General features: G+C 36.5%; 2 protein-coding genes across 2 annotated transcripts in view; one reads left to right on the top strand and one right to left on the bottom strand.

Moving 5' to 3' along the window:
- SPATA48 (spermatogenesis associated 48) overlaps nucleotides 1-4,155 on the bottom strand; it is a gene marked incomplete at its 3' end in the record, with an annotated part of 41,003 nt that extends 36,848 nt beyond the window's left edge. The window contains exon 1 of the mRNA XM_017500862.2: nucleotides 3,603-4,155. Within this exon, the coding sequence (XP_017356351.1) occupies nucleotides 3,603-4,155 (553 nt within the window). The remainder of the gene's footprint in view (nucleotides 1-3,602) is intronic.
- Nucleotides 4,156-6,978: 2,823 nt separating this feature from the next.
- Nucleotides 6,979-13,692, top strand: part of LOC108284171 (zona pellucida binding protein) — a 121,165-nt gene continuing 114,451 nt past the window's right edge. Inside the window, exons 1-2 of the mRNA XM_017500823.2 lie at nucleotides 6,979-7,165; nucleotides 10,354-10,434. Of these exons, the coding sequence (XP_017356312.1) occupies nucleotides 7,039-7,165; nucleotides 10,354-10,434 (208 nt within the window). The 5' untranslated portion in view covers nucleotides 6,979-7,038. The remainder of the gene's footprint in view (nucleotides 7,166-10,353; nucleotides 10,435-13,692) is intronic.

Raw genomic sequence — 13,692 nt, forward strand, 5'->3', positions numbered from 1 at the left:
AAGAGATTTCCTAGCTCCCAGATTCACTCAGGGTTTACTCCTCTTGATTGATTCCCATGTTTAGCACCCCAGCTTTTCCAAGGGGGCTCCCCAGAGGACTGGCTTCTGTCTTGCCAGTCCTGGAGCCCTGAGAGGGGTCTAGCACAATCGAATGACCCAAGAGCAAATAGAGATTGCATTCTGGACTGGTTGATAGCACAGATTCTCCTATATGCTCAGCACAGAGTAAGCAGATTTTTTAAAATCCTCACTCTCAGCCCCCTAGAAAAAGTTGATTCATCCATGTGTCCAGTACTCCAACTCTGTATTTGTCTAAAGAACTAGCATTTATCTCACCAGTCCTGGAACTCTAATGAGTCCAACATAGTTTACCTCCCTGGGGGAAGACAGAGAAAGCAGCCTTGGCTTATAGATGCCACAGATCTAGATCTAGAGATAGTCACCATAGATCCAAGAGTTGAGCCAGACTCCAGCTTTTCTGGGGCTGCCCCTCAAAACAGCATCTGTCTTATCAGTCATGAAACTCTGATGAATCTAGCACAGTCTAGTTGCCTACAGGATAATGAAAATGGGGGTTTGGGCTAGTAGACACCATAGCTCACCCCCTGCTCAGCATAGAGCAAGTGAACAAAATCCCATCTGTCAGATTCCCTTGGGAAGGAAAAGAGTTGGCAGAGGTTCCGAAATCTCTGGCCAGGCTGATGGATTAAGGTCTTCTTTACAAGACCAGTTCATGAAAAATGGAAGAAGTGCCTGCTTTGTCTAATGTGCAGAAACCTACACAGAGAGTTAAGGAAAATGAAGAATCAGGCAAAGGTTTTCCAAAAAAGGAAGAAGATAGATCTTCAGAAACCTATTCTAATAAAATAGAGTTAAAAAATGTACCCAACAGAGAACTGTCACAAAAATGCTCACCAGGGTCAAGAGAATCAGAAATGAAGAGATAGCAATACATAATAGTAGGTAGATATTTTAGTACCTCACTTCTAATAATGAATAGAACATCAAGACAGAAGATCAATAAGGAAACAGAGAACTTGAATAACATATAGACCAAATAGACCTAATACACAGAAATTTTGTTCATATGCTACAACATGGGTGAACCTGGAGGACATTATTGTAAGTGAAATAAGCCAATCGCTAAAGACAAATATTATATGATTTCACTTAAGTGAGGAACCTAAAGTAGTCAAATTCATAGATAACAGAAGATATAATGGCTGTTGCCAGGAGTTATGGGAATGAGGGAAATAGGGGGTTGTTTAATGGGTAAAGAGTTTCAGTTTTGCAAGATGAAGTGAATCCTGGAGATGGATGGTGGTGATGTTTGCACAAGGTGAATATACTACTTCATACTAATTAACTATAAAGATAGTTCTGGTGAATGTCTGTACCCCACCCCACAGCCCCTCACATTCAGGTACGTTGAAGCCTAACTCCCAATGTGATGTTATTTGGAGGTGAAGCCTTTGGGAGATAATTAGCTTTAGATGAGCCAAAGAAGGTAAGACCTCCATGATGGCATTAGTGTTCCTTTAAGTAGAGGAAGAGATACTAGAGCTCTCTCTCTCTCAATTTTTCTCTCTCTCTGTCTCTTTCACTCTGTCTATTTCAGAACTCAGGGAGAAGGAAGACTTCTATAAGCTAGAAAGAAGGTCTTCACCAGCAACCAAATATACTGATTCCTTGATTTTTGGCTTCCCAGCCTCCCGAACTGTGAGAAACAAATATTTGTTTTTTCAGCCACCCAGTCTTTACTATTTTGTTATAGCAGTCTGACTTAACACAGTGGTTTAAAAAATAGAAAGACATATAAAGTGATATTAATATTGATATCAGGAGGCTAAAGTGGAGAAAAATCAAGAGAGCAACAAGAGGCAAGATCTATTTCTTCTGTGATAAGAAAGGCTGGATCATCTACCGCAATGAGAGGCAGAGTTCTCTAAAGGATTTGAATATAATTAGAATAACTTTAGATTAGTTAATTGGTAGATGATAAAGAAAGGCAACTGGATCGAGAAAGGAAGTGTTAAACCCAGTAAAAGGTCTAGACAAGTTTGGAATGGGGTGAGAAGAAATCAGCAATATAATATTTTATGATCTTTCTTTGATATTTGTGAAAGTCCACTGAAGAGCATATGAGTGTGTGATTTAATTAATCCTGAGATGTTGTTCTTTATGAGAATGCATTAGAAATAATGTGTATTTAGGTTTGCTAAAACCTGAAAGTATCTATCATTTTCAATTAATGATTGTTTCCAGGATATACAAAGTCATTGAAAGTCTAGGACAAATTATATTGAACTCTGTCCCCAAATTGCAGGTATTACTTTTTGAAGCTCTTAATAGCTAATAATAATAGCTACTATTAATGAAATGTTTTATCAGGTTCCAGAGATTTTGCTAAGCACTTTACAAGTCTTAATTCATTTGATTCTTACAAGTGTATAAAGGAAGTACTATTTATTTCCAATTTATGTATGAAGAAACTGAAAATTTTAGACTTGTTACAATCTGACATTCTTTATTTTAGGTATTTTTACATTAATTACATCAAATGGCCCTTACTATTATATTATGATTTATTACTATTAGGTGAGTTTTACAAGTAAGGATACACGGGCATAAAGAGAGCAGTAACTAGTCCTGGGTCATATAGCAACTGAGCTTTTGCTAGAGTTCAAGCCCAGACATTCTGAGTCAAGTGCTTGTTCTCTGAATTCCTCTGTTTTACTGATTCAGGCAGTCAAATACTTGGGACAGATGAGCTCTATACTTGGTTCTGACTTGTTGGTGCAGTCCGTTAACACCATTTTAGCCCTGTATTAGCTTTACTAAACCATTTCTTCAACCTATATTTTTGTGGAATAAGCTTTAAAAGTCTTCCTATAGTATTTGGCCTTTTGCTTTTCACAAGCTAAAACATGTTGATCTCTTTACATTCCTGCCTGCCAGGCAGCTTTTATACAGGAAATAGTACCTATGGCTTTCCTTTGGAGGTGTTTCTCATCATTTTTGGGGCCAGGCCTGTGACCATTTAGAGGAGTTCTTACAGAGAAACCACATGGTGCAGATGTTGGTAAGGGGTCATCGATCCTGCCTCCATGGCTGTGGAGCTATTTATTCAGCGTTTCCTTCATTTCAGCTTCTGTTCTTATTGGAGTAAAAAGATTTACTTTCAAATACTTAAAATTTTCACATTTTATTTCAGCCCTTAAAACTAACAGTTTCATAATCAGTGAATTAATTCTTTCAAGGGAGAGAGACAGATACGGAGGATTTCTATACAATTATCAAAGTGATACATAAATTCCCCTGTGGTCAAAGAAGATTATCCATATATCTAGAATAAGTAATGTTATATACTTTGTGTTGATCACTTAATTAATGAATGATTTTTTTTAAGAAAAAATTTTGTTTTACAAATAAGGTTATAAGGTTTATTATTCCTTTGTTTCTTACAATCTGTAATTTAAAAAGAAAACCTTTTTCAGATCATTGTAATCTTGTTCATTTAACTGCCTACATACTGACTCTTATGTCCATGCTCTCTTCCTTCGAGTATTTGAAACACATAAAATTCATGTCACTTCATTTACCTCCAAGTCTTGCTCTGATAGAAATGTCTGGTGCTTCTCTGGAATTCCATCTCCTGTTCTGTTGCAGTTCTTCTGATAGAATTTTTTGCCTTTTTATTGTTGTTTGAAATCCTGTATCTGGTCTGGGAACTCGATGTTGAGGTTTCACATCACTAAAATCCACTAGGGTTGGTATGGTTCTGCCAATGCCAGGATTTAAATCAGCATCACCACCAGGACTCATAAACCCTGAACAGGAATCACCTAAGGTCACATCATCCCGAAGTGGAAATAATGGATAACGTGGCCCATATGGTGGAGGATAAGGGTAATGTAAATGATAGTCTGGCAAGACTGAAGGGGGATAAGGGTGAAATTTAAGAAAAGCAGGGTTGCATTTATTTTCAAATCTGCCATAGTTATGTCTGTTCTCAAGACCTTTCACAAAAGGCATGTTCATTTTTCTTAAGAGATCACAATAGTGTGGGTAATCTATATTCTCAACAGTTCCTGAAAGGATGGACCTTTTAGAGATACTTATCTTTCCAGGTGTGTTCTGAATCTCTACATCCATGGCCTTTCTCTTTAGAGTTTTTGGTTACTATAAAGTAAGTATTTCTGATAATTCTTTTAACTATACAAACTCTATTTCCAATAACTAAAGATCTGAGTTAAACTAGTACAAAATTGACTCAGCTTTCTAAATGTTAGCAGATAATTTTGTTTTCCTTTTTAAAGAAAACCTTTTCCTCCACCAAAGGAAGAATAGGGCAATGAAGGAACAGGACAGAAGGAGAAAAAAGCAGAGTCCTTGTTGCTTGGCAACAACTAGAACTCTTAACACATTGAACCATTTATTATGTACATCATAATTTAATTTGTAAGAAAACAAAAATAGCCTTGGCACTAATACTTCCATGATACTTTTCTCCCCAGTGCTCAGGAAAGCTGTGTTCACTTATTTTAAAAATTTTCCATAAGTTAGTATTTTATGGATATAAAATTTAAGGAGTGTAAATAAAGCAGAGAATTCAGTGACAATATATTTTCCAAAAGTATATATGTGACTACAATTAAGTATTTATAGATATAACCCTTGCTGTCTAAATAAATGTAAATCTAAATGCACTGTACAATATAAACATGTATTACACTAAAGTCAAATTGATATATCTAATTTTTAAGAGGAACAGAAAATTATAGTGAAAGTACAGGTACATCTTTTACATGCCCTAAATTACCTTTACTTCCCTTAAATTTACCATGGTGTCCAGAGTAAGAATAGTAAGTGTTTTAAACTCATTTTAGGGAACCACAATAGGGTATCAGCTGTCTACACACAAAATATCATTTAAATCACCTAATACACTGGTTCACTTAAAAGCTCGTTTACCTGGATAATTTCATCTTGAATGAGCTTCTATTAGGGGAAACCTGAATATTAGAATTTGGGGTAAAAGGTCACATCATCCTTATTGCAGTGAATATGTTAAAAGAGGCAAGATTCTAGCTTTGAAGAGTCAGGCACTTAATTGTTAATCAGGCCAACTGTCAAGGGTGGTGATATCTTTGGTATCATCAGAATGCCTATACCCCACTGAAAGTCTTTAAAATTTTGAGATATACTATTAAACAAGTGAGGAGATTAAATTAGATGGTTAGCCTGTCAGTTTGAAATCCCTCATCCAGATCACAGCATATCAAGTGACAGTTTTTAGTTCACCCATTATAACTCATTTCTTCATATCAAAAGTGATAACTCATTTGTAATTAAGCATTCTATATTTAGTTGCACAAACTTCATTCTTCAATGTATTTGCACCAACTGCTTAAGATTTATTTCTATCACAGCTCTGCTCCCATTAAGCTCATTAAGTAAATCCCTCCAGCAGCAGAAAAACAGAGGCAGGTGTCTCTTTCAATTCCTCTAAAACAAATTTTTGCTATAAATGGCCTCTTAGGTTGTGTATGGGACAATAATAATCCCCATAAGTTTGTACTTAGAATAGATCCTTTACGAGAGACTGATTAACAAGAGAAAAACGTAAGCTTATTAATATATTTCATTTATATATGAGGAACACCCAGAGAATGAGAAGTTCTCAAAGAAATGTCCTTGAATTCCGGCTTGTATAGCATCTTCAACAAAGACTAGGAAATTTTTAGAGATGTGAGAAAGGAAAAGGACTTTGAGTCTCTACAGGCAGCAACTTGGACTAAGCAAAGAAATCACAGGCAAAAAAAAAGTTGGCTGGGCGCAATGGCTCACGCCTGTAATCCTAGCATTTTGTAAGGCCAAGGTGGGTAGATCATGAGGTTAGGAGTTCAAGACCAGCCTGGCCAAGATGGTGAAACCCCGTCTCTACTAAAAATACAAAAATTAACTGAGCGTGGTGGTGGGCACCTGTAATCCCAACTACTCCGGAGACTGAGGCAGAGAATCACTTGAACCCGGGAGGCAGAGGTTGCAGTGAGCCGAAATTGTGCCTCTGAACTATAGTCTGGGCAACAAAGCGAGACTCCGTTTCAAAGAAAAAAAAAGTTATTATTAATTCCTCTGATATCATTTCATGGCTATTGAGGGTCTGAAGCTGTCTTCAGTGGTTAACCTTTGTTTTCCCTGATAAAGAAGCAGGGCAGGATAACTTTTGTCTTTCTAAATCTATGTCTTGCTTCTAGGTAAAAAGAGGCAAGGTAGACAGCTCTCCTGCATCTGCTGCTTCTTGTCTTCAGCGCAGCAATCCTTCATACGGGAGAAGGTACATTCTGGTCTCCCCCACAGGATAGATGGTTTTGTATATTTTGCTGTATTTAGGTGATACTATAAGATGATCTTCCAGTCTGAGTATTTTAGAAAGTAAATTTTATCTGTGGTCGTTTCCTCATTCTTCCATCAAGCTACTTTCTTAGTCTAAAGGCCTTACCTTTAATTCCTACTAAGTGTGTATTGCATTTATTTCCCAATTAAGTTCCACACATCCATAAAATACTAGCCGATGACATTACTAGATCAAAGCAACCCACTAGGGCTGTACACGTCTGAACTCATACATTTTCCCTATCTGTTCTCCGAAACTGGGCCCCACATCTACCACCTGGCATATAAAAAGAGCTTCCTTCTGATCACAAATGCTACACAAAAGTAAAGGCACAGGCGTTGGGATCCAACATTGCTCTCTCAGCTCTACGATTTTCGACAAAATCGCTTATGTTCTTGAGGATGCCCTGCGTGCCAATGTTGTCCTGAAGGCCCGGGGTACGCTCAGCACAGCAGGCAAGTGAAGGCCCGGCAAGCGGAGACACAAGCCATCCCCCGAGCCTACCGCCCGGCGGAAGTGGGAGTACGTCCATCAGGTCCGTCGTTCCGGTACTCCGCTCGCCAACTTCCGGTGGAGGTGGGCCCGCGTTGCCTAGCGACCTTAGGCGCGGACTGTGGGCAGGCGACGGCGGCGTGTGGATGGAGGCCTCGGTACCCGGCCGGGCGCGGCGGGGCAGGCGGCGGACCCGGGCCGCTGGCTCCCCGCTCTCTCGGGCCGCCGTCCTCCTCTTTCTTTCCGCCTTCCTCGTGCGGGTGCCCGCATCAGGTGAGGGTCCGCGCCGCCCGGCCTGCTCCGCAGGGACAGCCGCAGCTCCCCTCACTCTTCGAATTTGCCTTTTCTTGTGTCACGTGCATCCGGTTTATATAGAGACACCTTGCTCACTAAACGAGACAAGGAAAGTTTGTTTTGTATAGAAGTCGTTCAGAGACACTCTATTTGCATAGAGAAGTGAATGACGGGAAATTAATGTATAGCTAGATGACTGCATCACCCACAGTTGAGGTTTTCAAATTAAACTGCTTTGTTAATAAACTCCCTGATTAGTCCATGGGTCATCTGCCAGGTTTGCATTTCAGTGTGTGAACTCTGTAATGATGTGTTCAGCGTATTTCAAAGTGAGTAGGCAACCTGCTGCTTTGAATTTATCCGTGATGGTGGAGCACCATCTGTTGGTTTTAGCTGTAAAATGTAGGAAATACTCCGATTTTAAAATGACCACTGAAGAATTGAAATACTTTCCTATACTGTTTTAAAAATACCTTTAAAGTACTATGAGCAAACACTGAAGAAGGAAGTGAAGGTTTAATTGAGCTGTTACTTAACTAGAAAGGTTTTTGGCTGCATTATTTTGTGTTCAAATTCTAGACTCATAAAACAAAATATCTCCCAGAATTGATAAAATCACAGAGATTTGCTTCAATTGAACAAAGTTGTTCAAATAAGGAATAATGATAAAAAGAAGTCCTCCGAGAATATAAATGTAAAAGGAATGTGGGGGTAGGCAGGGGATGCGGGAGGAGAGAGGAAATAAATGAAGCGACTAGAGATTTAAAGATCAAAGTCCAGGCATCAGGAATCCAAAGAGTATCTGAATAGCCGATAGCTATCAATTGCCATGTAGGAGAAAGATGCTCCTTGGATATTATTCATGGTCGTGTAGTAGGTGTGAAAAGGTGTGTTTTTATTTTAAAAATTTACTTGGCGATCTTTTGATTCAATAATGAGATTAGACCTATGAGGTATAAGAAATAGTATAAGCAGTTAGTATCTTAATACATAAGTGATGAAAAGTGAAGGCCTCTTATATAGCATTTTACAATTCATACAGTATCCTCATTTTGTACAGTATTCTCATTTTGTACAGTAGCTATAAGGATAGAATTATTATTAGTTCCATTTTGCATATGAGAAAACTAAAGCTCCTGGAGTTTAAAGTGATTTTCCTAAAACCAGTAAGTGGCAGTATTAGGATTTAAACTCACGTCCTCTGGCTTTGAATACCACATCCTTTTCTTTGCACTTTACTATTCCTGTCTGCTGAAGGCTATTTGGGTATAATGCTTAATTGCATTTTTATGCTGCCCCTCACAGCATTATGCCCATCACATTTGCTCATGTAGCAATGAAGACTATCAAAATAAATTTCACAGTATTTAACGTTTACTATGTGCAAGTTATAGTATTTGATACTGATTCTTGATAAGTTAACATAAACATTGATCCCGCTATCATTGGAGCATATAATCTGATAAGGAAAATGATATGTGTGCATCAGGAGTTACGGTAAAATGTAAGCCAGTGTCTAGAAGGGTTTTTCTGATGTTATCTTCTAGAATTTTTATAGTTTCGGGTCTTAGATTTAAGCCCTTGATCCATCTTGAGTTTATTTTTATATGAGATGAAAGATGAGGATCCAGTTTCATTCTTCAGTATGTGGCTTTCCTATTAACCAACTCATTTAGGCAAAGATTTCATGACCAAGAATGCAAAGCAAATGCAACAAAAACAAAGACAAATAGGTTGGACTTAATTAAACTAAAGAGCTTTGCAATGCAAAAGGAACTGTCACAGTATAGACAACCCACAGAATGGGAGAAAATCTTCACCATCTTTACATCTAATGAAGGACTAACATCCAGAATCTACAAGGAGCTCAAACAAATTAGCAAGAAAAACAAACAATCCCATAAAAAATGGGCTAAGGACATGAATAGACAATTCTCAAAAGAAGATATACAAATTGCCAAGAATCATATGACAAAATGCTCAACATCACTAATTATCAGGGGAATGCAAATCAAAACCACGATGTGATATCACCTCACTCCTGCAAGAATGGCCAAAATAATAATAAAAAAAAAGATGTTGGTGTGGATGCAGTGAAACGGGAACACTTATACACTGCTAGTAGGAATGTAAACTAGTACAACCACTATGGAAAATCGTGGAGAGTCTTTAAAGAACTGAAAGTAGAACTGCCACTGGATCCAGCAATCCAACCATTGGGTATCTACCCATAGGAAAATAAGTCATTATATGAAAAGGATACATGCACACACATTTATAGTGGCAGAATTCGCAATTGCAAAAACATGGAACCAGCCCAAATGCACATCAATCAACAAGTGGATAAAGAAACTGTGGTGTATGTATGTATGTGTGTGTGTGTGTGTGTGTGTGTATATATATATATATATATATGATGGAATACTACTCAACTATAAAAAGGAGTGAATTAATGGCACTTGTAGCCACCTGGATGGGATTTGAGACTATTATTCTAAGTGAAGTAAATCAGGAATGGAAAACCAAGCATCATATATTCTCATTTACAAGTGGGAACTAAGCTATGAGGATGCAAAGGCATAAGAATGATACAATGGTCTTTGGGGCCTTGGGTGTGGGGAAAATGGTGGAAAGTGGGTGAGGGATAAAAGGCTACAAATTGGGTTTAATGTTTATTATGTGATGGGTGCACCAAATCTCAAAAATCCTCACTAACGAATTTATATAACCAAATACCACCTGTTCTGGCAAACCTATGGAAATTTTAAAAAAAGAACTATTGTACTATAGTGCAATGTAGAATGAATGTTATTTAAAAAGATGCTGGTGGTGTACTGTGGCAGGTAAGAAGTGCTAAGGATAAATAGGAGGTTTCAAGGAGAAGGGACTTGTAATTTGGGTCTTGAATGATGGGAGATTTGAACTTTTAATAATGTAGAGAGTATTCTAAGTGGATTTAGAAAAAGAGGTAAGATGTAGGGAGAAGCAATAGGTAGATTAATTTTATCGGATAGTATCAGGGGAATAGAGTTGGAATAGTGATAACAACTGTCAGAGGAGACTGAATTATGGCTCTCCCCTTCAACTAAGACGAAAGATATTGTGATACTGTACTTGAATATTTTTGAATATCTAATGAGACAAATTGTTGATCTTTTTTTTGATAGTTGGGTATTTGGTTCGATTACCGAGAAGCTTTCGCTTGACCAAAGATTCAGTGAAAATAGTGGGATCAACAAATTTCCCAGGTATTCATAAATATATTTTCACTAATTTAAAAAAAGTTATTAGCATTTGTTTAAATGTTATCAGAGTTGTCCAAAAGGCTAATGTTCTTCAGTTATCCTAGTCTCCTAAGGCCCTTTTCTTTCTGCAGAAGTAGATTAAAGTTGTTTGCATATGGCTAGACTCATCCAGTTATAATACTTTTTGCTATAACTGCTTAAGTGTACCAATAATAATTATTTCTAAAAGTTATCTAAAGTTGCCTGTACTGGATTTTTATTATATAATAATTAGCTGTAATATTAAATATATGTAGTACAAATATGGTAATACAAATCATACATATTTTGGATTCAAAGATTTGCAGTCGTCACATGAAATATAGCAACTACAACTTGTTTTGGTGTTTTTTAAAGTTGTGGCAAATTCACATGCCATAAAATTCTTCCTTTTAAGTGTACGATTCAGTTGCTTTTAGTATATTGACAAGATTGGGCAACTATTACCCCTATCTAATTTTACAACATTTTCATCACCCCAAAAAGAAAGACCTAATCCATTATGCAATCATTCTTCAGTCCTGGAAATCACTGATCTCCTTTCTGTCTCTATAGGTTTGCCTCTTCTGGAAATTTCATATAAATGGAATCATATACAATGTGCCCTTTTGTGTCTGTCTTTCATTTAGTATAATGTTTTTGAGGTTCAGCCATATTATAGAGTACATCAATACTTCATTCCTTTTCAGGGTGTAATAGTATTCATTTCTTTACCTAACAGTACATATGGGACATATGGTAACTCTATGTTTAATATTTTGAGGAGTTGCCAAACTATTTTTTTAAAAACCTGAGTTATTTTACTTTCACACCAGCAATGTATAAGAGTTCAAATTTTCCAAATACTAAACATCGTTATTGTTGTTCATCTTCTTTTTTTATAGCTATCTTAGTATGTGTAAACTGGTATCATTGTGATTTTGATTTGCATTTCTCTAATGACTAATGATGTTGTAACCCTTCATGTGTTTTGTGACTGTATAGATATGTCATTTGCAGAAATGCCTATTCAAGTCCTTTGCGCATTTTTAAATTGGGTGGTTTTCAGCTGGGTGTGGTGGCTCATGCCTGTAGTCCCAGCACTTTGGGAGATGGAGGCAGGCAGATCACAAAGTCAGGAGTTTGAGACCAGCCTGACCAACATGGTGAAACCCTGTTTCTACTAAAAGTACAAAAAATTAGTTGGGTGTGGTGATGTGCACCTGTAATCCCAGCTACTTGGGAGGTTGAAGGCAGGAGAATCACTTGAAGTTGGGAGGTGGAGACTGCAGTGAGCCGAGATCACGCCATTGTACTGCAGCCTGGGTGACAGAGCGAGACTCCATCTCAAAAATAAATTAAAAAATTGGGTGGTTTTTGTTTTGTTGTTGAATTGTAAAGTTCTTTATATATTCTTTATATCAGATATATGATTTGCAAATATTTTTCCCATTCTGTGGATTGTGTTTTCAGTTTCTTTGTGTGTTCCTTGAAGCCTATGTTTTAAACTTCGATAAAGAAGTCTAATTTCTATTTTTTGTTTGGTGCAGGTGCTTCAGGTATCATGTCTAAGAAATTATTGCCTAATGATTAGTCACAAAGTGTTATTCCTATGTTTCTTTATAAGAGTGTTGCAGTTTTAACTCTGATATTTAGGCCTCGGATCTATTTTGAGTTAATTTTTGCATATGGTGCAAGGTAGAGGTCAAACTCATTGTTTAGCACATGGCTATCCAGTTGTTTTATCACCATTTGTTGAAGAGATTATTCTTTCTCTTTTGAATTGGCTTGGTACATACTGAAAAGCGATTGGCCCCAGATGTATGAGTTTGTTTTTGGACTTTAAATTCTATACCATTGATTTATGTATCTATTCTTATGCCGATACTTTGCTATCTTGATTATTGTTGCTTATAATAAGTTTTCAAATCAGTAAGTGTGAGTCCTTCAAATTTGTTCTTTTCAAGATTGCTTTGTCTTCTCTGGGTCCCTTGCAATTCTATATTAATTCTATAATCAACTTGTCAATTCCTGCAAAACAGTCTGTTGAGATTTTAACAGAAATTTCAATGAATCTGTAGATCAATTTTAGGCATATTGTCACCTTAACAATATTAAGTCTTCCAGTTAATGAACTTGGGGTGTCTTTCCATTATTTCCATTTATTTAATCTTTAATTTCCCTTGATTATATTTTGTAGTTTTCAGTGTACAAGTGTTACATTTCCTCTGTTAAATTTGCTCCCAAATATTTTATTAGTTTCAATGCTGTTGTAAATGGAATGGTTTTATTTAGTTAGTTTTTGGAATGTTCATTGCTAGCATATAGAAACACAATTGATATTTTCGTATTGCTAGAAACACAATTCATATTTTCATTGATATTGTTTAAAACTGATATCAGTTTTTCACATTAAGTTTGATGTTAACTGTGGGTTTTAGGGAGTTCCCTTTAATTCCTAGTTTGTCGAGTACTTTTATTGTGAAAGGGGTTGAATTTTGCTAAATGATTTTTCTATATGTATGATGATGATAATGTGTCTTTTGTTCTTTATCCTCTTAATATGATGTATCACATTGATTTTTGTATTTTGAACTTGGTTTGCATTCCTGGGATAAATTCCAGTTGATTATTGTGTATAATCCTTTCTTATGTTGCTGGATTGGTTGCTAGTATTTTTAGGATTTTTTTTATGGTTATGTTTGTTAGGAAAATCGATCTGTAAATTTCTTGTGATGCCTTTGATTTTGGTTTTAAGCTAATACTGGTTTCATAGAACAAGTTGGTATGTATTACATTCTCCTTTATCTTTTGGAAGAGTTTGTGAAGGATTGTTGTTAATTCTGTTAATTGTTTGGTAAAATTCACCAGTGAATTCATTTGTTGCTGGACTTTTCTTTGTGGGAGGTTTCTTGATTATCAATTTAATCACTCCTTTTAGGACTATTCAGACTTTCCTTTTCATTATGACTTTTTTATGAGAAATAAACTATTAATCAAAGGTTACTTGTGTGTGATAAGTTGCTTCTTTCTTGCAACTTTCAAGATTATCTCCCTGTTTATGGATTTTGTCAGTTTGATTATGATGTGCCTGGCTATGGATTTCCTTTAGTTTATCATAGCTGGAGTTAATTGAGATTCTTGGATATGTGGATTCATGTTTTCAATCAAATTTGAGATTTTTGCCATTATTTCAAAAAAATTATTTTTATCTCTCTTCCCTCTTTTGAGACTGTGATTATG

The sequence above is a fragment of the Cebus imitator genome, unplaced genomic scaffold (genome assembly GCF_001604975.1).
Source record: "Cebus imitator isolate Cc_AM_T3 unplaced genomic scaffold, Cebus_imitator-1.0 Scaffold272, whole genome shotgun sequence".
In the NCBI taxonomy this organism is placed as follows: Eukaryota; Metazoa; Chordata; class Mammalia; order Primates; family Cebidae; genus Cebus; species Cebus imitator.